The sequence below is a fragment of the Oncorhynchus mykiss genome, chromosome 15 (genome assembly GCF_057628025.1).
Source record: "Oncorhynchus mykiss isolate SJ-2025 chromosome 15, ASM5762802v1, whole genome shotgun sequence".
Classification (NCBI taxonomy): Eukaryota; Metazoa; Chordata; class Actinopteri; order Salmoniformes; family Salmonidae; genus Oncorhynchus; species Oncorhynchus mykiss.
The window spans coordinates 22808149-22829969 of record NC_143036.1 but is presented as its reverse complement, the minus strand read 5'-3'; the positions used below and the strand labels follow the sequence as shown (position 1 = coordinate 22829969).

The following is a 21821-nucleotide window of genomic DNA, read 5'->3' as shown; positions in this document are numbered from 1 at the left end:
TCCTTCATCAGCCTTTGTTTTTCCAGTTGAGCCATGTGGCATCACTGCTTTGCTTTCGCAATCCAACTGCGAAAACAGAACATGGAACCGCTACTCACCATGTAAACAAAACCATGGTTTCATGGTGCTCTAGCAGCCGTGGCTGAAGGGTTTTGATCAGCGACTGCCTGGTTACCTTTCACGGTGCTTGTGGGTCACGGCTGGTGTCAACTCAATTGCGAGGTTCTCAAGGTCCACGTGGAGGGTAATGTCCTCACTCCCCCTCACAATGTAATGGACACCTGACCATGTCTGTGGATCTGTGGATAAAATGGGTGCTTATTCTGATAGTGTCAAGGCAAGCAGACTATATGAAGTCAGTGGCAAGCTGAATGTCATTCTCAAACAGTGAGAGGATGATGAGGAAAGTGAACAGGGGTTACTTGTTACACTTCACTCCTGACAAATGTCACTAATGACAGTACACTGTCAGGGATGTCTCTCTAGCATTCATAAGTACAGTTGAAGTCGGACGTTTATATTACACTTAGGTTGAAGTCTTTAGAACTTGTTTTTCAACCACTCCACAAATTCCTGTCTGTCAGTTGGTAGATCGAAACACAGAGATTGTCACACACATTGTTGATAGACACAGGCTTCTCTGCATATGCCCTGCTGTTACAGTGGATGTCTCAACTGCCTGCTACCTAGGCAGCATAGGGCTGGGGATTGGGGTTAGGCTGACAGCGTTCCGCCACTGCGTCAATCTCCCTCACCTGTAGACCTCGGTAGACGCCCGTCACTGTGGTGGTATGGACAGTGCCGTCAGTGTACTCTTTAGCCAGGTGTGCGGTGAATAGGATTTAAATCTTATACTTTTTTCCTGCCATTTTCACCGTACAGTGATGGTTGGCTGGGACAGCCACCTCCACTCATTGAGTGGCTGACGGTTTCAGTCACAGAGTTGCCGTTGGTGTGGGTTTTCTCAGATGTGACGGCGACATTAGCTGTAGCAGAGATTATTGGTATCCCTTCTTTTATGAAGGTGGGTATGGTCAGGGAGGAGGAGACGCTGGTCTGCCAGGTGCTCTGTCTCTCTGTCCTCTCCTCTAACCGCACCGTCTGCTTCACTGAGTGGCAGTTGTTGTTGGTGGCACTGTACTCTCCCAGCGCCACAGGTGTTTGGGAGAATGTGGCCAGTTGATCGACATGGTACTCTACGTCGAAGATTCTCTGTGTGTATCTCTCCTTTTTCAGTGTTAGCAAATCAAAGTCCCTTTTGTATTTCAACTCTTTGCCATTCAAAGGAAGAAATAATATTTTTCTGGAAACGGTTCCTATTCATAATGATTTTTTACAGAATAGATAGACGTTGTACTTGGCACGGGGTGCGATTGAGTATTTTGGAATAGAACCTGAGAATGCTTTCCTTTGCAAAAGCTCAAGGTTCTGCTCGTTAACTAGCAGATCAAACTGTAGTAACTAAAAAAGTGTTAAATAAATCAAAATATATTTGAGATTCTTCAAAGTAGCCACCCTTTGCCTTGATGACAGCTTTGCACACTCTTGGCATTCTCTCAACCAGCTTCATGTGGTAGTCACCTGGAATGCATTTCAATCAACATGCCAAGAGTGTGCAAAGCTGCCATCAAGGCAAAGGGTGGCTACTTATATCAAATGTTTTGATTTGTTTAACACTTTTTTGGTAACTACATGAGTCCATATGTGTTATTTCATAGTTTTGATGTCTTCACTATTATTCTACAATGTAGAAAATAGTAAAAATAAAAACCCTTGAATGAGTAGATGTGTCCAAACATTTGACTGGTACTGTATATCATTAATTTAAAAGTACAAAAATGGATGTACCAATCACAGATTTCCCCTTTTTAAAGCTAAGGAAACATCACACTTATTTACCCATAGAGCCCCACTGTGGAGGTCTCATAATACCCATAAAACTTAGCAGTCAAACAGAGAAATGGTTACAATCACAATCATTTTTCCCATTAGGGATTTTAGAAACACATAAAATAAGGGCTGTGTTTTGTGTAGTCTTACCCTGGCATGGCGTTTTGATAACCACTTACATCGCTCTGAGATTTTCGGCTCTTTTTACTCTCAGATTTGAACATTCTAATTAGCATCAAAGTAAACATCATGGAAAACTACAAATCTCTGCTTGCTCCTGCACATCATCTCTAGCTGACACATTTGGTAACGTGTATTGTGTCAAGAAGCAGTGCGGCTTGGTTGGGATGTGTTTTGGGGGATGCATGGCTCTTGACCTTCGCCTCTCCCGAGTCCGTACGGGAGCTGCAGCGATGAGACAAGACTATAACTACCAATTGGATGCCATGAAATTGGGGATACTTTTTTTTTTTTAATTCCAGTAATATACCCTTCCTTTGCAACCCTAGTATTATCAATCACTTTGGTAGTTATCAATTGAAAGTTGAAAGCCATTATTCAAAACAAACAATACAAAATGAGGAACTATGCAGCTATGCACAGCCAAATGCACCATATATAGACCGAACACATCACTCACCGTCCACTGTGGTCACAATGCTCTGAGTAACATGGTGTAAAAGCTGCTTGTTCATCAGCTCTGGGGGTTCCATACCCAGAGAACATTACAGCAGAAAGGCACAGGCTGCAAACGCTGTCAGTATCATCTGAAAGATAGAGGATGTAGAGAATGCTCGCAAGGAATTAGACCTGACATCAATCCATATTGATGGAAGTTTGAAAAATATTTTTGTCACGTAAAATAGACATGCTTAGATGGAAAGAACTTCCTCTTGAACAGCACTCTGCATCACTCACATTTTACAAATGAAGTCTTCGCTCCTCTCAGCTTCTTGTCAAGATGGGGTTGACTCTCCACAGTAACTCCACAGCTTTTCTAATATATTGTTGGGTTTTGCTGTTTTATTGGTCTGTTATTTAGGTTAGAAAAAAACTCCAGCTCCAATGAAGGCACTCGAGTCCAGCCATGATTTTTTTAACTGATAGACATCACTAAGATTATGTTATCTGAATTTAATTACAGAGTTTCCTTGTTGTATTATTTACGATCATAAAGAACTGTTGAACTGACATGACACCCAGCTTAAATGTACATCTGTAGCATAACAGTGCACACTGTTCCTGTCATACTCATATGGTTAATCTGAGATGAGTACATCAATTTTATTCATTTTAAATGAATGGTTTATATCCATTTATGCTTGAAGAATATAACTTAGCAATGCTTAAGTTTAACAGTCTTACTCCAAAACCCCAATATAATTTTAAACAAACATTGCATAGCTTCAAAACATGGTGGTTAAAACTATCATTTTTATCAAGGATGGTCATTCCTTGCAGCCAAAGCCTATTAGAGTCGTTGCATTTCTACAGAAAGCTGTTTACCAAAAAAAGGGGTTGGTTATTGTTTGAATCCCAGATTGCATTTCAATCAACTGAGGAAGTGAGACAGAACATTTATCAGTTGTGTGCTGTCACGTCTTCATACACACCCTGCAACTCCTAGGTTATCTGACTTCCTTGTTGCTCAATCTATTTTCCAGTGAATTCATACAATATTAACACTTGATAATAAAAACACATATTTTCAATGAACACAAGTGACACCCAGGCAGCGTTTAGACAGCCAACCCAATTCTGATCTTTTTTTTCACTAACTGGTTTTTTGAGTAATTACATCAGAACTTTTTTAGAGCTGATCTGATTGGTCAAAAGACCAATTAGTGGAAAAAAAAGATCAGAATTGGGCTGTCTTTCTAAACGCAGCCCTAATGCTCCTTTCAAAATGCTTTATTACATCTTGAAGTGAGCCAGAACTTTGTCAGATGTATCAGTCCTCGTACACCCACACACATCATTGTTTTTGTTGTTCAATCTATTTTCCAGTGAGTTCATACACGTTGCCAAATGTCAAACAAATTAAATACCTAAACAATACCACGTATTTTAATGCGAGTCATTTATTTATTGGACGAAAATACTCACGTTAAATCCATCTTTGATCCGGAGGCGAGCATTACTTGTGTCCCAATCTTCATATTACTATAGCAATAGAAGCTGTATTAACTGCTACGTGCAGAGAATAGGGGAGAGACCCTTATCTGCATCAGATATCAAGTTACTCAGTCAAACGACCAATAATACTGTGTGCCTTTGGTTCTTTTCCTTAGTTTGGTCCAGACTGCGTTTTCACCTGCAGCGAACTGCACCACCAACCTTTTTTAGCGTGAACCATGGTGCATGTTTGCTGCACACCTGAGTGCGGATAAAGTGTTCACACCTGTCCAAACGAACCTAATTTAAGCTCCAAACAAACTAGGTGTAATGGCCCCCTAATTTAACCACATGCTTGCATCAAAAGACATGTGCACTGTGCCATGAGTGGAAATTATCCTTTCAGAGACATATATAGATTGTTATTTCTGTAGATGGCTCTTTGTAAGACCTTATAGTGTTCATATTTTGATGAATCTCTTGGGTTGGGGGTTCTTGTTTGTGCTTCAATGTGAATAATTAAACAATTTGGCCTAAGCTGTTGAGTTTTGCTGTGCTCATTGGGACATGACTTGCTACAACTAGGACTCTAAAGGTAATCAATACAGAACAAACTGAGTGGATTTGGTTAAATCCGGTGTATTGTGAAAGCTCAGCACAGTGTGATTCGATTGCTTCCAGGAAGTACATGCAGTATATACTTCTTGATTATGCTGATGCTTCAGATTCCCTTCCTTCAAATGAACTCACAGCAAACCACTGATTGTGGCTCGTATAGAGCATGTTTGTTGTGCTGAGACACGATTTCCATTCAGAATAACTGTAAGCACGATTAAGAAACTCATGGTTTTATTGAAACATATAGTGCAGTATTGCGTTTAAAGGGGCAATCTGCAGGTGCTTTATCCATTTTTGGACTTCTGAATTAATTAAATGTATGCTGAATTAATTAAATGTGACTTATAAATTCCTTATGAGCTTAGTTCAACTGTTGTACCCCATCAGAACCCAAAATATAAGCTTGTTTCACTCCAATATTTAGAAACAATGTTTGCCTTCAGAAAGTATTCATAACCATAGATGTTTTGTTGTTGTGTTACAGCCTGAATTTAAAATGGATTACATTGAGATTTTGTGTCACTGGCCTACACACAATTAATACATTTTAGGCTGAAATGTCTTGAGTCAATAAGTATTCAATTTCAACCACTTTCTTATGGCTAGCCTAAATAAGTTCATGATAAAAAAGGTGCTTAATCTCTATGTGATCGGTGTCCCTATACCGGGACGGTTGAGCTAACGTGGGTTAATGTGATTAGCATGACATTGTAAGTAACAAGAAAATGTATTGGGCAGAAAGCTTAAATTCTTGTTGATCTAACTGCACTGTTCAATTTGCAGTAGCTCTTAGAGTGAAACAACAAAATTATCAGGGCATCTGGTTTGATACATTCACATCTGAAGGTAAATAATGTACTTACATTCAGTAATCTTGCTCTGATTTGTTATCCTGAGGGTCCCAGAGATAAAAATGCAGCATAGTTTTGTTTGATAAAATCCATTTTTATATTCAAATCTAGGAACTGAGTTTGAACCCCTGCTGTCTATGGTTCCACACCCACCCCACCCAGCCATCTACAGTAGATGTGTGAAAGTTAGTGTATAAGCTAATGACCCGTCATGTATGACATTCTTAAAATGTTCGTATTACCATATAATATTTGTATGTTCTCCTATAGTTATGTATCAATTGACCAATTTGGCACATTTGGGCAGACTTGATACAAAATATTGTACAGTATCGGTATGTGTCACTGGATCAATCTGAAACTTTGCACACGCACTGCTGCCATCTAGTGACCAAAATCTAAATTGTGCCTAAACTGCACTATTGTATTATGGCCTTTCTCTTGCATTTCAAAGATGATGAAAAAATAAACATTTGAAGACACATGCTTTTTTGTTTGTAATTATATTTTACCAGATCTAACTTCAAAGTGTTTCCTTTCAAATGGTATCAAGAATATGCATATCCATGCTGCAGGCAGTTAGATTTGGGAATGTCATTTTAGGCGAAAATGTAAAACAAAGTGTGATCCTTTAAAGTCACATAAGTTGCATGGCCTCACTCTGTGTTTGACATGATTTTTAAAAAAAATGACTACCACCTCATCTCTGTACCCCACATATATAATGATCTGTAAGGTCCTTAAGTCTAGCACTGAATTTCAAACACTGATTCAACCACAAAGACCAGGGAGGCTTTTCAATGTCTAGCAAAGAAGGGCACCTATTGCAGACATTGAATATCCCTTTGAGCATGGTGAAGTTATTAATTACACTTTGAGTTATTAATTACACTTTAGCTGAGAAGCTGTTTCTGTCTGCTTTCCAACAGACATTGGGAGACGACTTCACCATTCAGCAGGACAATAACCTAAAACACAGGGCCAAATCTACACTGGAGTTGCATACCAAGATGACATTGGATGTTCCTGATTGGCTTAGTTACAGTTTTTACATCCATTGAGAAAAACAATAGTTCCTCAATGTATTTGAAAATCTTTCCAGCTCTCTCCCTTCTGATAACAATTCAGCATGATAGGGAAAAATGTCATGCTCTGATCCAGTGGAAACGTCATAAAATAGGCCTACCTGATGCCCTCTTATCCCTTGTGCAAATAGCCTACAGCTGTGTCTGTCTTGAGCTCACAGGCCCTGGAATCTCTGAGGGCCCAGAATATTCTATACAATGTTGCAGGTTTTCTAGCTGGAGTTGATTCATGTTCGTTGCAGACAGGCCATGCGTAGCCAATGTGATTTATAGGGTATTTATTTTATCAGGATATTTTCTACCTGCAGGCTGCATTGTTATTATTTGTTGGCTTTATGTAGACTATTTTTACAGAGTTGACAATGGCAATAGAAGTTACTTTTTAGGTTTGCTTCATTTTCATTTAGAATTGGATAGAATTATGATTAACCACATGACAATTAATTTGAGATACGAAGACATTATTACAAATTAAATGAAACTGTGCCACGAAAATGTGCATATGAAAACCATCACTGGCATGCAGATCGGTATAAATGTTAAGATAAAATGACGTTCCACACTAGAAAGGTTGCCGACTCCTCCTGTAGCCGATACCGGCAACTTCAGGAAAGTAACGGCAGAATCTGCAAAAGCCAGCAGGAGCGAGAGGAGGAGGGTCAGGTCAGGTCAGGTTAAGCTTTTTTCTTCTGGTTTTCATTATTTCTGGCTCCCTCTTGAGTAAATTGTGTCTTATTTCATCAAACAGTGTGCTTAAATCATCAGACTCTCAATACCTATACAGTACCAGTCAAAAGTTTGGACACAACTACTCATTCAAGGGGTTTTCTTTATTTTGACTGTTTTCTACATTATAGAATAATAGTAAAGACCTCAAAACTATGAAATAACACATACGGAATCGTGTAGTAACCAAAGGAGTGTTAAACAAATCAAAATATATTTGAGATTCTTCAAAGTAGCCACCCTTTGCCTTGATGACACCTTTGCACACTCTTGGCATTCTTTCAACCATCTTCATGAGGAATGCTTTTCTAACAGTCTTGAAGGAGTTCCCACATATGCTGAGCACTTGTTTGCTCCAACTCATCCCAAACCATCTCAATTGGGTTGCGGTTGGGTGATTGTGGAGGCCAGGTCATCTGATGGCCATCACTCTCCTTCTTGGTCAAATAGCCCTTACACAGCCTGGTGGTGTGTTTTGTGTCATTGTCCTGTTGAAAAAGAAAATGATAGTCCCACTAAGCGCAATCCAGATGGAATGGCATATCGCTGCAGAATACTGTGGTAAAAATGCTGGTTAAGTGTGCCTTGAATTCAAAATTTGGCCCAAGCTTTTGGCCCAAGCTCGTCTTTTCTTCTTATTGGTGCCCTTTAGTAGTGGTTTCTTTGCAGCAATTTGACCACGAAGGCCTGATTCATGCGATCTCCTCTGAACAGTTTGATGTTGAGATGTGTCTATTACTTGAACTCTGAAGCACTTATTTGGGCTGCAATATCTGGGGTGCAGTTAACCCTTAATGAACTTATCCTCTTCAGCAGAGGTAACTCTGGGTCTTCCTTTCCTGTGGCGGTCCTCATGAGGGCCAGTTTCATCATAGCACTTGATTGTTTTTGCTACTGCACTTGAAGAAACTTTTAAAGTTCTTGAAATTGTCCCGGTTAGACTGCATGAAGCAAGCCTTCATGGTCGAATTGCTGCGAAGAAACCACTAATAAAGGACACCAATAAGAAGAAGATGTCTTCACTATTATTCTACAATGTAGAAAATAGTGAAAAATAAAAATAAACCCTTGAATGAGTAGGTGTGTCCAAACTTTTGACTGGTACTGTGTGTGTGCGTGTGTGCGTGTGCAAAATCGAAAATGTACATACACTTAGGTTGGAGTCATTTAAACTAATTTTTCAACCACTCCACAAATTTCTTGTTTTCTTGTTTTGGCAAGTCGGTTAGGACATCTACTTTGTGCATGACACTAGTAATTTTTCCAACAATTGTTTACAGACAGATTATTTCAGTTATAATTCACTGTATCACAATTCCAGTGGGTGAGAAGTTTACATACACTAAGTTGACTGTGCCTTTAAACAGCTTGGAAATTCCTCAGACCTCAGGAAAACAAATTGCAGACCTCCACAAGTCTGGATCATCCTTGGGAGAAATGTCCAAACGCCTGAAAGTACCGCGTTCATCTGTACAAACAACAGTACGCAAGAATAAACACCATGGGACCACGCAGCCGTCATACCGCTCAGGAAGGAGACGCGTTCTGTCTCCTAGAGATGAACGTACTTTGGTGCGAAAAGTGCAAATAAATCCCAGAACAACAGCAAAGGACCTTGTGAAGATTCTGGAGGAAACAGGTATAAAAGTATCTATATACACAGTAAAACGAGTCCTATATCGACATAACCTGAAAGGACGCTCAGCAAGGAAGAAACCACTGCTCCAAAACCGCCATAAAAAGCCAGACTACGGTTTGCAACTGCACATGGGGACAAAGATGGTCCTTTTTGGAGAAATGTCCTCTGGTCTGATGAATCAAAAATAGAACTGTTTGGCCAGAATGACCATTGTTATGTTTGGAGGAAAAATGGTGAGGCTTGCAAGCCGAAGAACACCATCCAAACCGTGAAGCACGGGGGTGGCAGCAGCATGTTGTGGGGGTGCTTTGCTGCAGGAGAAACTGGTACACATCACAAAATAGATGGCATCATGAGGGAGGAACATTATGTGAATATATTGAAGCAACATCTCAAGACATCAGTCAGGAAGTTAAAGCTTGGTCTCAAATGGGTCTTCCAAATGGACAATGACCCCAAGCATACTACCAAAGTTGTGGCAAAATGGCTTAAGGACAATAAAGTCAAGGTATTGGAGTGACCATCACAAAGCCCTGACCACAATCCTATAGAAAATTTGTGGGCAGAACTGAACAAACATGTGCGATTAAGGAGGCCTACAAACCTGACTCAGTTACACCAGCTCTGTCAGGAGGAATTGGCCAAAATTCACCCAACTTATTGTGGGAAGCTTGTGGAAGGCTACCCAAACGTTTGACCCAAGTGAAACAATTTAAAGGCAATGCTACCAAATACTAATTGAGTGTATGTAAACTTCTGACCCACTGGGAATGTGATGAAGGAAATAAAAGCTGAAATAAATCATTCTCTCTACTATTATTCTGACATTTCACATTCTTAAAATAAAGTGGTGATCCTAACTGACCTATGACAGGGAATTTCTACTAGGATTAAATGTCAGGAATTGTGAAAACTGAGTTTAAATGCATTTGGCTAAAGTGTATGTAAACTTCTGACTTCAACTGTATATTGTGTGTGTGTTAATGGAACTATTTCTTGAGTTTGAGTTGGTATCCTGTCGGAAGGAAGGATGATTTTGACTATTCCTGATATCATGTATAGTGCCCCGTCTACTCAGGTTCCTCAAATGTACACTGCTCAAAAAAATAAAGGGAACACTTAAACAACACAATGTAACTACAAGTCAATCACACTTCTGTGAAATCAAACTGTCCACTTAGGAAGCAACACTGATTGACAATACATTTCACATGCTGTTGTGCAAATGGAATAGACAACCAGTGGAAATTATAGGCAATTAGCAAGACACCCCCAATAAAGGAGTGGTTCTGCAGGTGGTGACCACAGACCGCTTCTCAGTTCCTATGCTTCCTGGCTGATGTTTTGGTCACTTTTGAATGCTGGCGGTGCTTTCACTCTAGTGGTAGCATGAGACGGAGTCTACAACCCACACAAGTAGCTCAGGTAGTGCAGCTCATCCAGGATGGCACATCAATGCGAGCTGTGGCAAGAAGGTTTGCTGTGTCTGTCAGGGTAGTGTCCAGAGCATGGAGGCGCTACCAGGAGACAGTCCAGTACATCAGGAGACGTGGATGAGGCCGTAGGAGGGCAACAACCCAGCAGCAGGACCGCTTCCTCCGCCTTTGTGCAAGGAGGAGCAGGAGGAGCACTGCCAGAGTCCTGCAAAATTACCTCCAGCAGGCCACAAATGTGCATGTGTCTGTTCAAACGGTCAGAAACAGACTCCATGAGGGTGGTATGAGGGCCCGACGTCCACAGGTGGGGGTTGTGCTTACAGCCCAACACCGTGCAGAACGTTTGGCATTTGCCAGAGAACACCAAGATTGGCAAATTCGCCACTGGTGCCCTGTGCTCTTCACAGATGAAAGCAGGTTCACACTGAGCACATGTGACAGACGTGACAAAGTCTGGAGACGCCGTGGAGAACGTTCTGCTGCCTGCAACATCCTCCAGCATGACCGGTTTGGCGATGGGTCAGTCATGGTGTGGGGTGGCATTTCTTTGGGGGCCGCACAGCCCTCCATGTGCTCGCCAGAGGTAGCCTGACTGCCATTGGGTACCGATATGAGATCCTCAGACCCCTTGTGAGACCATATGCTGGTGTGGTTGACCCTGGGTTCCTCCTAATGCAAGACAATGCTAGACCTCATGTGGCTGGAGTGTGTCAGCAGTTCCTGCAAGGTGAAGGCATTGATGATATGGACTGGCCCGCCCGTTCCCCAGACCTGAATCCAATTGAGCACATCTGGGACATCATGTCTCGCTCCATCCACCAACGCCACGTTGCACCACAGACTGTCCAGGAGTTGGCGGATGTTTTAGTCCAGGTCTGGGAGGAGATCCCTCAGGAGACCATCCGCCACCTCATCAGGAGCATGCCCAGGCATTGTAGGGAGGTCATACAGGCACGTGGAGGCCACACACACTACTGAGCCTCATTTTGACTTGTTTTAAGGACATTGCATCAAAGCTGGATCAGCCTGTAGTGTGGTTTTCCACTTTAATTTTGAGTGTGACTCCAAATCCAGACCTCCAAGGGTTGATAAATTTGATTTCCATTGATCATTTTTGTGTGATTTTGTTGTCAGCACATTCAACTATGTAAAGAAAAAAGTATTTAATAAGAATATTTCATTTATTCAGATCTAGGATGTGTTATTTTAGTGTTCCCTTTATTTTTTTGAGCAGTGTATATTACACAGGTGTAATTGCACATTTTCCCTAATCATGTCTTTTTACCCTTTTTCAGATGGAGGTTTTAGGTGTATGTGATGTACTAATTCCGCTGCTAAATCACGCTCCTGTTTTACCGTTTTGTCTGACCAGCTGTCTGGCTGCGGCGTTGACAAGTCATTTAAATCTTCAAGATTGATGGTGATACGTGGTTTACAATTAATCTGCACTGCCTCAATATCCTCTCTCTCTCAATTGAGAAGTTACAGTGGCTCCTAACTAAGCTGTTAAAGTAAGTAATTCATAGGGTCTTTTGGTGCAGTCTTTAAGGAGATTACTGCTGGACTTTTTGGGATGCTCGTCTCCTTTCCTCCGCTTTCTGTTCTGAGATTTAAATCTCTGGCTGGCCCACTATAATCCCAATGGAATGTGGGCAAACTCTCATTGCCGGTCGCAATGAAAAAAAGTTACAAGTTACAGTGAAAAACGCATTTTCTGTAAAAGGTGCAAAATGTAAAAGGGAGTACAGTGTTTCTGTTTATTCACCCTCCACTGCTCTCGCCCTCACGGCTGATCGGTGGCTCCAATTGGTTCAGCAGCGGTGTCTGTTAGGGATGTTACTGTATGACTTTATGACCTCAGACACTTTGGTCAGTGGAGGTCACAGTGCATCCAGGATCTGTGCTTCAAAAAAAGATCTTGAACTAACTCTCTCTCGCCAGGCTGATGCTGATGATGGGTGTGCTGTTCTGCTGCGGTGCAGGCTTCTTCATCCGTAGGCGCATGTACCCCTTGCCCCTCAGCGACGAGCCTGCCTTCAACGTCTCCTTCACCAGGCAGCCCGTATCCACGCCAGGTCAGTAGACTAAGAGACACACGTGCCAACATCACACTGCACTTGACTTTCAAAAGTCATTTACACTTGCGCTTTGTTTAGGGGTTTTTATCCCTTAGATATATGGGTTATAAATAGATTTAGTCTGAAGCCCTTAATGTGTACCTATACGTGCAACTTTGTACAATGTTGTTTTGTTGGTGGAATTTGCTGATAGTAAGCCTGTTGTTTTGCCATGTCGAACAAGACAAATAGATGTATCAGCATTGGAATATCCAATGAGGTTTGATTCTGATGAAGATGTCACTGAAGGAGACCGATTCTAAGTGCCAATTACCCCACTGAGATATCTGCAGTGACAGCTTTACTGGCCTTCACAGTGCTACAGGTGATAATATACCCAGCTCTGTGTGGGTGGGTGGGGTAGAATAGGCCAGAAGGCTAAATGGGAAAAACCTAACCTCTATCAAATAAAAAGATGGAGGAGCCGCAAGGGTGGACATCTTAAAAACAATGCTGCCCCATCAACAGCTCAATCCAAAATGGTCCCCCCCCCCCCCCCCCCCCCTATTACCGTAGCTCTGTTCCTCATCCTAGCATACCCGGAAGCTACAGAGACGGAGAAGAGGAACAGAAACAAACAAACAACGCGCTCATCCATAACATTGATAAGTACAATAAACGTTGCTTAAATGAAACATGAACACTTGTCTGTATATTCTTTATACCATAAACTGTTACTGACGGGAGGTAAGAATCACCTTGCACTTGCTAGCTAATTTGTCCTATTTAGCTAGCTTGCTGTTGCTAGATAATTTGTCCTGGGATATAAACATTGAGTTGTTATTTTACCTGAAATGCACAAGATCCTTCAATAATTAATCCACACATAAAACGGTCAACCGAATCATTTCTAGTCATCTCTCCTCCTTCCAGGCTTTTTCTTCTCTTGACTTTATATTGCGATTGGCAACTTTCATAAATTAGGTGCATTACCGCCACTGACCTCGTTCGTCTTTCAGTCACCCACTTGAGTATAACCAATGAGGACATGGCACGTGGGTACCTGCTTCTATAAACCAATGAGGAGATGGGAGAGGCAATCTGTGTCAGAAATAGAACTGACTTCTATTTTAGCCCTTGGTAACGCAGACGTTCGTTGGCGCTCGCGAGCAGTGTGGGTGGAATAATTGAATAACATAGATTTCAAAATGTATTTTGCAACGCGAGCAGTGTAGTCAACCTGTAAGAGTACATGGCCATTAAGACCAGATCGTTCTTCAAGATGTTCAAATGTTCATGGATGAGAGAGACAGAGAGAGAGACACACAGATGGCTCCAAAAGCCTTTTGGAGAAGGTCTGTGGACTTTTCCATGTGAATATTGAAGTCATCCAAAATGTGAATGTTATCTGCCATGACTAGAAGGTCCGATAGGAATTCAAGGAAGGCCTGTAAACAGTAGCTATAAAAAGTGATTGAGAATGCTGCATAGATTTCATGACTAGAAGCTCGAAAGACAAAAATGCATTAAGTTCCATTTTTTAATTTTTTTTTTATTTGCTGTTGTCAATGGGTTGCATGAGGGATATGGTCACTAGTGTAACCAGGAGGAGGTGCCTCATTTTAACACAGTAAATTTATCAGGCTTGAGCCATGTTTCAGTCAGACCAATCACATCAAAGTTATGATCAGTGATTTGTTTATGACTGCCTTGGAAGTGAGGGATCTAACATTAAATAGTCCTAACATTAAGCAGGCAAGGCTTTGTCCTGTTTGTGGGGGAGTCCCAGAAAGAGGGCCAGTTTTCCACAAGTTCTATCTTTTGGGAGGGGCAGAAACAGTTTTCAACCAGCTTGAGTTGTGCGAGTCTGCTGTAGAGCTCATCACTCCCCCTAACTGGGAGGGGGCCAGAGAAAATGTGTCGATGCCCACCATTCTTTCTAGATAAGTTACACGCTGAAGTTATGTTGCGCATGGTGACCTTTGACTGTTTCATCCTAACATTGTTGGTGTCAACGTGGATACCAATATCCCTATACCATCTACACTCGCCAGTTTTAGCCTCAGCCAGCACCATCTTCAGATTAACCTTTACGTCGGTAGCCCCGCCCCCTGGTAAACAGTGTATGATTGCTGGATGATTATTTTTAAGTCTAATATATAGTAATGGAGTTGCCAATGTCTAGGGTTTTCAATGTGTCAGAGCTAATGGCGGGAGGCTCCAGCGGCTCAGACTCTTTAACAGGTGGAGGAGAGACCTGCGCAGGCTCTGGCTTTGACTCCGACTCACTGCTTAGTGGGGAAAACCGGTTGAATGAGCGACCCGGGTGAGCAAAATAAGAATTTGTTCTTAACTGACTTGCCTAGTTAAATAAAGGTAAAATAATTATATATTTTTAAATACTGAAAGCATTTCTTTCCAGAAGCCATGAGAAAATTGTCCGGCTGCGGGGACTGTGCCGGGGGATTAACACTACTGCCTGTATTTACTGGTGACACAGACGCTGTATCATCCGTTCCTACTCTTAAATTGCCCTTGTCTAACGATTGCTTCTGAAGCCGAGGTCCTGCAGATCTATGTCCAGATAACGTGTCAGGGGTTTAAAAGGAGAATACAAAATGTAGTGAGGACAAAACTAAGACCTTGGTAAACTTCTTAAAAACAGTTATTAAGAGTATAAAGTGAAAACGTTTGGCAGGTAGCCAAGTAGCAACAACAAATAAAGCAGTACAGAGACAACAAAGAAGTGTGTTGCGTCACCAGTCGTGTTTGTGTATTTAGGCTAAATGAATGTGTATGGTTTTAGTTTCCAAGGCTATTGATTGCGAACTCTGCAGCATGGGTTGGAGACCTGACTGTTATGTTCTCCTAGTACTTCATTTCAATTCCCATGGCAACTTTACACATTGGTGTGTGTTCATGCTGCACAATGCATCGCAGAATGTTGGTGTTCACCAGGATACACACGCACATTTTAAATACTTTATTTGAATCCACCAATCAAGTACATAAAAAAAAGGATCCAAACAGTTCAAAGGTCCCTGAATGCACAGACACTCAAGGGAACAGAAAGCATCTCCTCCTCCAAACAGCTCGGCTGCCCACGACAGCTGAAGCAGAGCAGTACCTAGACAACTGGTTTGCCCTAGTCTTTGGCAGGCCCACAATCTGGAGACACGTGCACATGCTCACACACACACACACACACACACGTTTGATTTACTAACCTTATGGGGACCAAACCATTGATTCGCCTTCAAAGTCCTATTTTCCCTTAAGCTAACCTTAACCCCTAAGCCTAAAAATATACTTTTTCTTTGTGAGAACCGATAAAAAGGCCCCACTTGTCTGAATTTTCCTTGTTTTACTATCCTTGTGAGGTCTGGCCCCTACAAGCATAATAAAAAACGCCAAAGAACACACACTTGATGTCAGTGTTGTCTCTTAGTTGTGGGAACAGTGTGTGGGATGTTTGTCATAAATATTTCATGTGTTGCGTCCTGTGTCAGAACACAGTGGGGGCTGTGAGCTGTTTAGGAGGAGGCTGAAAGAGAAACTGCTGTCCTAGTGTCAGACCGTCTTACTTTCAGAAGGTATTGTATATGATTGTATATGTACCCTTGACTTATTCCACGTTTTGTGTTACAGCCTGAATTAGAAATGGATTAAATACATTTTTCTCTCACCCATGTGCACAAAATATCCCATAATGACAGTGAAAACATGTTTTTATAAATGTTTGCTCATTTATTTCAAATTAAATATGGAATATCAAATGTACATAAGTACTCACACCCCTGAGTCAATTCATGTTAGAATCACCTTTGGCAGTGATTACAGCTATGAGTGTTTCTGGGTAAGTCTCTAAGAGCATACAATATTTGCACATTATTTTTAAAATTCTTCAAGCTCAGCCGTTTTGAAGCCTTGCCATCGATTTTCAAGCTGAATTTAAGTCAAAACTGTAACTAGGCCACTCAGGAACATTCAAAGTTGTCTTGGTAAGCAACTACAGTGTCTATTTGGCCTTGTGGTTTATTGATACACCATCCAAAGGGTAATTAATAACTTAACCATGCTCAAAGAGATATACAATGTCTGCTTTTTTTATTACCCACCTACCAATAGGTGCCCTTCTTTGCGAGACATTGGAAAACCTCCCTGGTCTTTGGTTGAATATGTGTTTCAAATGTACTGCTCAACTGAGAACCTTACAGATAATTGTATGTGTGGTGTACAGAGATGAGGTAGTCATTAAAAAAATCATGTTAAATACTATTATTGCACATGGAGTGAGTCCATGCAACTTATCATGTGACCTGTTAATTAAGCACATTTTTACTCCTGAACTTATTTAGGCTTGCCATAACAAAGGGGTTGTATACTTATTCACTCCAGACATTTCAGATTTTCATTTTGAATGGATTTGTAATATAATTCCACTCCCACATTATGGGGTATTGTGTGTAGGCCAGTGACACACAATCTCCATTTCATCTATTTTAAATTCAGGCTGTAACACAACAAAACATGTCAAGGGTTGAGAATACATTCTAAAGGCACTGTACATGTACTCTAGGCAAAATGTCTTGGTAATGGTTTGTTTGTGTTGAATGTAGGTGTCTGTACTAAGAATTGAATTATCTAACATTTTTTGATAACAAAATGTGGAATTGTTTCTGAAGGCACTGTATATCTGTTGTTATTCTCCATTACCCTCTTCTTCAATGACGCAATGCCCGCAGTGAAGTTGAAATAGAGCCAGTGTGGTGGATGCGTTCTTTCATGTCAGAAAAGTGTTTGGTGTGTTGTTGCTTCCTCAGTGTGATGGGAGTGTTTGGAATTGAGATCCAAACCTTCTGGTTCTGATGAGATTGTGCGCTGGATAACCAACACACACACACACACACACACACACAGCCGCTCTAAATCCAAGTAATCTATTTAGGCTAAATGAATGTGTATGGTTTTGGTTTCCAAGGCTGTTGATTGCAAACTTGGCAGCATGGGTTGTAGAGAGACTTGTATTTTCTCCTAGTACTTATTTTCAATTTCCATGGCAACTTTACAAATTGGTATGTATGCATGGACACTCAAAAGGTCAGAAAGCACTTCCTTCTCCAAACAGCTAGGCTGCCCATTACAGCTGAAACAGAGTAGTACCTAACCAACTCGTTCGCCCTAGTCTTTGCCAGGCCCCCAATCTGGAGGCCATGCACTGCAAACCTGTGCACGTGGCCGAGACACAGACACGCACGCACTCACATAGACGTTTGCTTAACTAACCTTGTGGGGACCAAACAATTGATTCCCATTCAAAATCCTATTTCCCTCACCTTAACCCTAAACCTAACCCTAATTCTAACCTTAACCTTAATTGAAACCCTAACCCCTAAGCCTAAAATAGCCTTTTTCCTTGTGGGAACCTGCAAAGTGTCTCCACTTGTCCGAAGGATAGTAAAACCAAAAACACACATACTTGTGTGACCATTGAGAGCTTCAAGTTCCTTGGTGTCCACATCACACCAAGACAGTCATGAAGAGGGCACGGCAAGCCTATTCCCCCTCAGAAAACTAATAAGATTTGGCATAGGTCCTTAGATCCTCAAAATGTTCTACAGCTGCAACATCGAGAGCATCCTGACTGGTTGCATCACTGCCTGGTACAACAATTGCTCGGCCTCCGACCGCAAGGCACTTCAGAGGGTAGTGCGTACGGCCCAGTACATCACTGGGGCTAAGCTGTCTAGGACAAAAAGGATCTTCAACAGTTTTTACCTGAACAGATAATCAAATGGCTACCTGGACTGTTTGCATTGTGTGCCCCCCCAACCAACCCTTCTTTTACGCTGCTGCTACTCTCTGTTTATCATATATGCATAGTCACTTTAACTATACATTCATGTACATACTACCTCAATTGGCTCGACCAACCAGTGCTCCCGCACATTGGCTAACCGGGCTATCTGCATTGTGTCCCACCAACCCCTCTTTTACGCTACTGCTACTCTCTGTTTATCATATATGCATAGTCACCTTAACCATATCTACATGTACATACTACCTCAAATCAGCCCGACTAACCGGTGCCTGTGTGTAGCCTCGCTACTGTATATAGCCTCGCTACTGTATATAGCCTCGCTACTGTTATAGCCTCGCTACTGTATATAACCTCGCTACTGTATATAGCCTCGCTACTGTTATAGCCTCGCTACTGTATATAGCCTTGCTACTGTATATAGCCTCGCTACTGTATGTAGCCTCGCTACTGTATAGCCTCGCTACTGTATAGCCTCGCTACTGTATGTAGCCTCGCTACTGTATAGCCTCGCTACTGTATGTACCCTCGCTACTGTATGTAGCCTCGCTACTGTATATAGCCTTGCTACTGTATATAGCCTCGCTACTGTTATAGCCTCGCTACTGTATATAGCCTTGCTACTGTATATAGCCTCGCTACTGTTATAGCCTCGCTACTGTATATAACCTCGCTACTGTATATAGCCTCGCTACTGTTATAGCCTCGCTACTGTATGTAGCCCCGCTACTGTATGTAGCCTCGCTACTGTATGTAGCCTCGCTACTGTATGTAGCCTCGCTACTGTATAGCCTCGCTACTGTATGTACCCTCGCTACTGTATGTAGCCTCGCTACTGTATAGCCTCGCTACTGTATGTAGCCCCGCTACTGTATATAGCCTCGCTACTGTATGTACCCTCGCTACTGTATGTAGCCTCGCTACTGTATAGCCTCGCTACTGTATAGCCTCGCTACTGTATGTAGCCCCGCTACTGTATGTAGCCTCGCTACTGTATAGCCCTGCTACTGTATATAGCCTCGCTACTGTATGTAGCCTCGCTACTGTATGTAGCCTCGCTACTGTATAGCCTCGCTACTGTATAGCCCTGCTACTGTATATAGCCTCGCTACTGTATATAGCCTCGCTACTGTATGTAGCCCCGCTACTGTATGTAGCCTCGCTACTGTATATAGCCTTGCTACTGTATATAGCCTCGCTACTCTTATGTAGCCCCGCTACTGTATGTAGCCTCGCTACTGTATGTAGCCTCGCTACTGTATAGCCCTGCTACTGTATATAGCCTCGCTACTGTATAGCCCCGCTACTGTATATAGCCTCGCTACTGTATAGCCCCGCTACTGTATGTAGCCTCGCTACTGTATATAGCCTCGCTACTGTATATAGCCTCGCTACTGTATGTAGCCCCGCTACTGTATGTAGCCTCGCTACTGTATGTAGCCTCGCTACTGTATAGCCCTGCTACTGTATATAGCCTCGCTACTGTATAGCCCCGCTACTGTATGTAGCCTCGCTACTGTATATAGCCCCGCTACTGTATATAGCCTCGCTACTGTATAGCCCCGCTACTGTATAGCCCCGCTACTGTATATAGCCTCGCTACTGTATGTAGCCCCGCTACTGTATAGCCCCGCTACTGTATATAGCGTCGCTACTGTATAGCCCCGCTACTGTATGTAGCCTCGCTACTGTATGTAGCCTCGCTACTGTATATAGCCTCGCTACTGTATAGCCCCGCTACTGTATATAGCCTCGCTACTGTATAGCCCCGCTACTGTATAGCCCCGCTACTGTATATAGCCTCGCTACTGTATGTAGCCCCGCTACTGTATATAGCCTCGCTACTGTATAGCCCTGCTACTGTATATAGCCTCGCTACTGTATAGCCCCGCAACTGTATATAGCCTCGCTACTGTATGTAGCCTCGCTACTGTATGTAGCCCCGCTACTGTATATAGCCTCGCTACTGTATGTAGCCTCGCTAATGTATGTAGCCCCGCTACTGTATATAGCCTCGCTACTGTATGTAGCCCCACTACTGTATGTAGCCTCGCTACTGTATATAGCCTCGCTACTGTATATAGCCTCGCTACTGTATGTAGCCCCGCTACTGTATATAGCCTCGCTACTGTATGTAGCCTCGCTAATGTATGTAGCCCCGCTACTGTATATAGCCTCGCTACTGTATAGCCCCGCTACTGTATGTAGCCTCGCTACTGTATATAGCCTCGCTACTGTATATAGCCTCGCTACTGTATATAGCCTCGCTACTGTATAGCCCCGCTACTGTATATAGCGTCGCTACTGTATAGCCCCGCTACTGTATGTAGCCTCGCTACTGTATGTAGCCTCGCTACTGTATATAGCCCCGCTACTGTATAGCCCCGCTACTGTATAGCCCCGCTACTGTATATAGCCTCGCTACTGTATGTAGCCCCGCTACTGTATATAGCCTCGCTACTGTATAGCCCTGCTACTGTATATAGCCTCGCTACTGTATAGCCCCGCTACTGTATATAGCCTCGCTACTGTATGTAGCCCCGCTACTGTATATAGCCTCGCTACTGTATGTAGCCCCGCTACTGTATATAGCCTCGCTACTGTATGTAGCCTCGCTAATGTATGTAGCCCCGCTACTGTATATAGCCTCGCTACTGTATGTAGCCCCACTACTGTATGTAGCCTCGCTACGGTATATAGCCTCGCTACTGTATATAGCCCCGCTACTGTATGTAGCCCCGCTACTGTATATAGCCTCGCTACTGTATGTAGCCTCGCTACTGTTTGTAGCCCCGCTACTGTAATTTTTCACGGCCTTTTTACTGTTTTATTTATTTACTTTACTTTATTTACCATTGTTCACCTAACACCTTTTTTTGCACTGTTGGTTAGAGCCTGTAAGTAAGCATTTCCCTGTAAGGTCTACTACACCTGTTGTATTCTTAGTTGTGGGAAAAGTGTGTGGGATGTTTGTCATAGATAGTTGATGTATTGCTTCCTGTGTCAGTGGAGGCTTTGAGCTGTTTAGAAGGAGGATGAAAGAGAAAATGCTGCCCTAGTGTCAGACCATCTTACAATCATGTATATTTTTTGTTATTCTCCATTACCCTCCTCTTTAATGATGACAACCAATGATGCAATGCCTGCAGTTTAAATAGAGAGATGGTTGGTGGTGGATCTGTCCTTTCACATCAGAGAAGTGTTTGGTTTGTTGTTTTCGCAGTGTGATGGGAGTGTTTAGAAGTGAGTTCCAAACCTTCCGCTTCATAAACCTTTCATCCGACCGATTGCACCCAATCTCAAGACAACTGCCACCCTTATCCCACAAATGAGTTGAATTAGTTGTCACCAAGGTAGAAAATCACCTCACACAACATCTCAGAAGTAGTGTATAAATATCGCTGACTCTGGTCAACTTGAACAAATCATCATCACTATTATTTGGCCTTTTCCCCAGACTAAATCCCACTGATGGCAAAACTCCAGTCACAGCAGTTTCCTTCGCTTCTCTTTTTCTGCTTATTCAGAACTAAGTCGACTGTAAACAAATAGGATGCCAGCAATATGACCTCTCAACTTCCAGCTG

At 42.3% G+C, this 21821-nt stretch overlaps 1 protein-coding gene and 1 pseudogene across 2 annotated transcripts in view; one reads left to right on the top strand and one right to left on the bottom strand.

The window, feature by feature from the left end:
* The window catches only part of LOC110489804 (VOPP1 WW domain binding protein), a 95190-nt gene that overhangs the window by 69321 nt on the left and 4048 nt on the right, over nt 1-21821 (top strand). For both annotated transcript variants that reach the window (XM_036944071.2, XM_021562725.3), the window contains exon 4: nt 12302-12435. In XM_036944071.2, the coding sequence (XP_036799966.1) occupies nt 12302-12435 (134 nt within the window). The remainder of the gene's footprint in view (nt 1-12301; nt 12436-21821) is intronic.
* Nucleotides 588-6790, bottom strand: LOC149977419 (natterin-3-like; annotated as a pseudogene).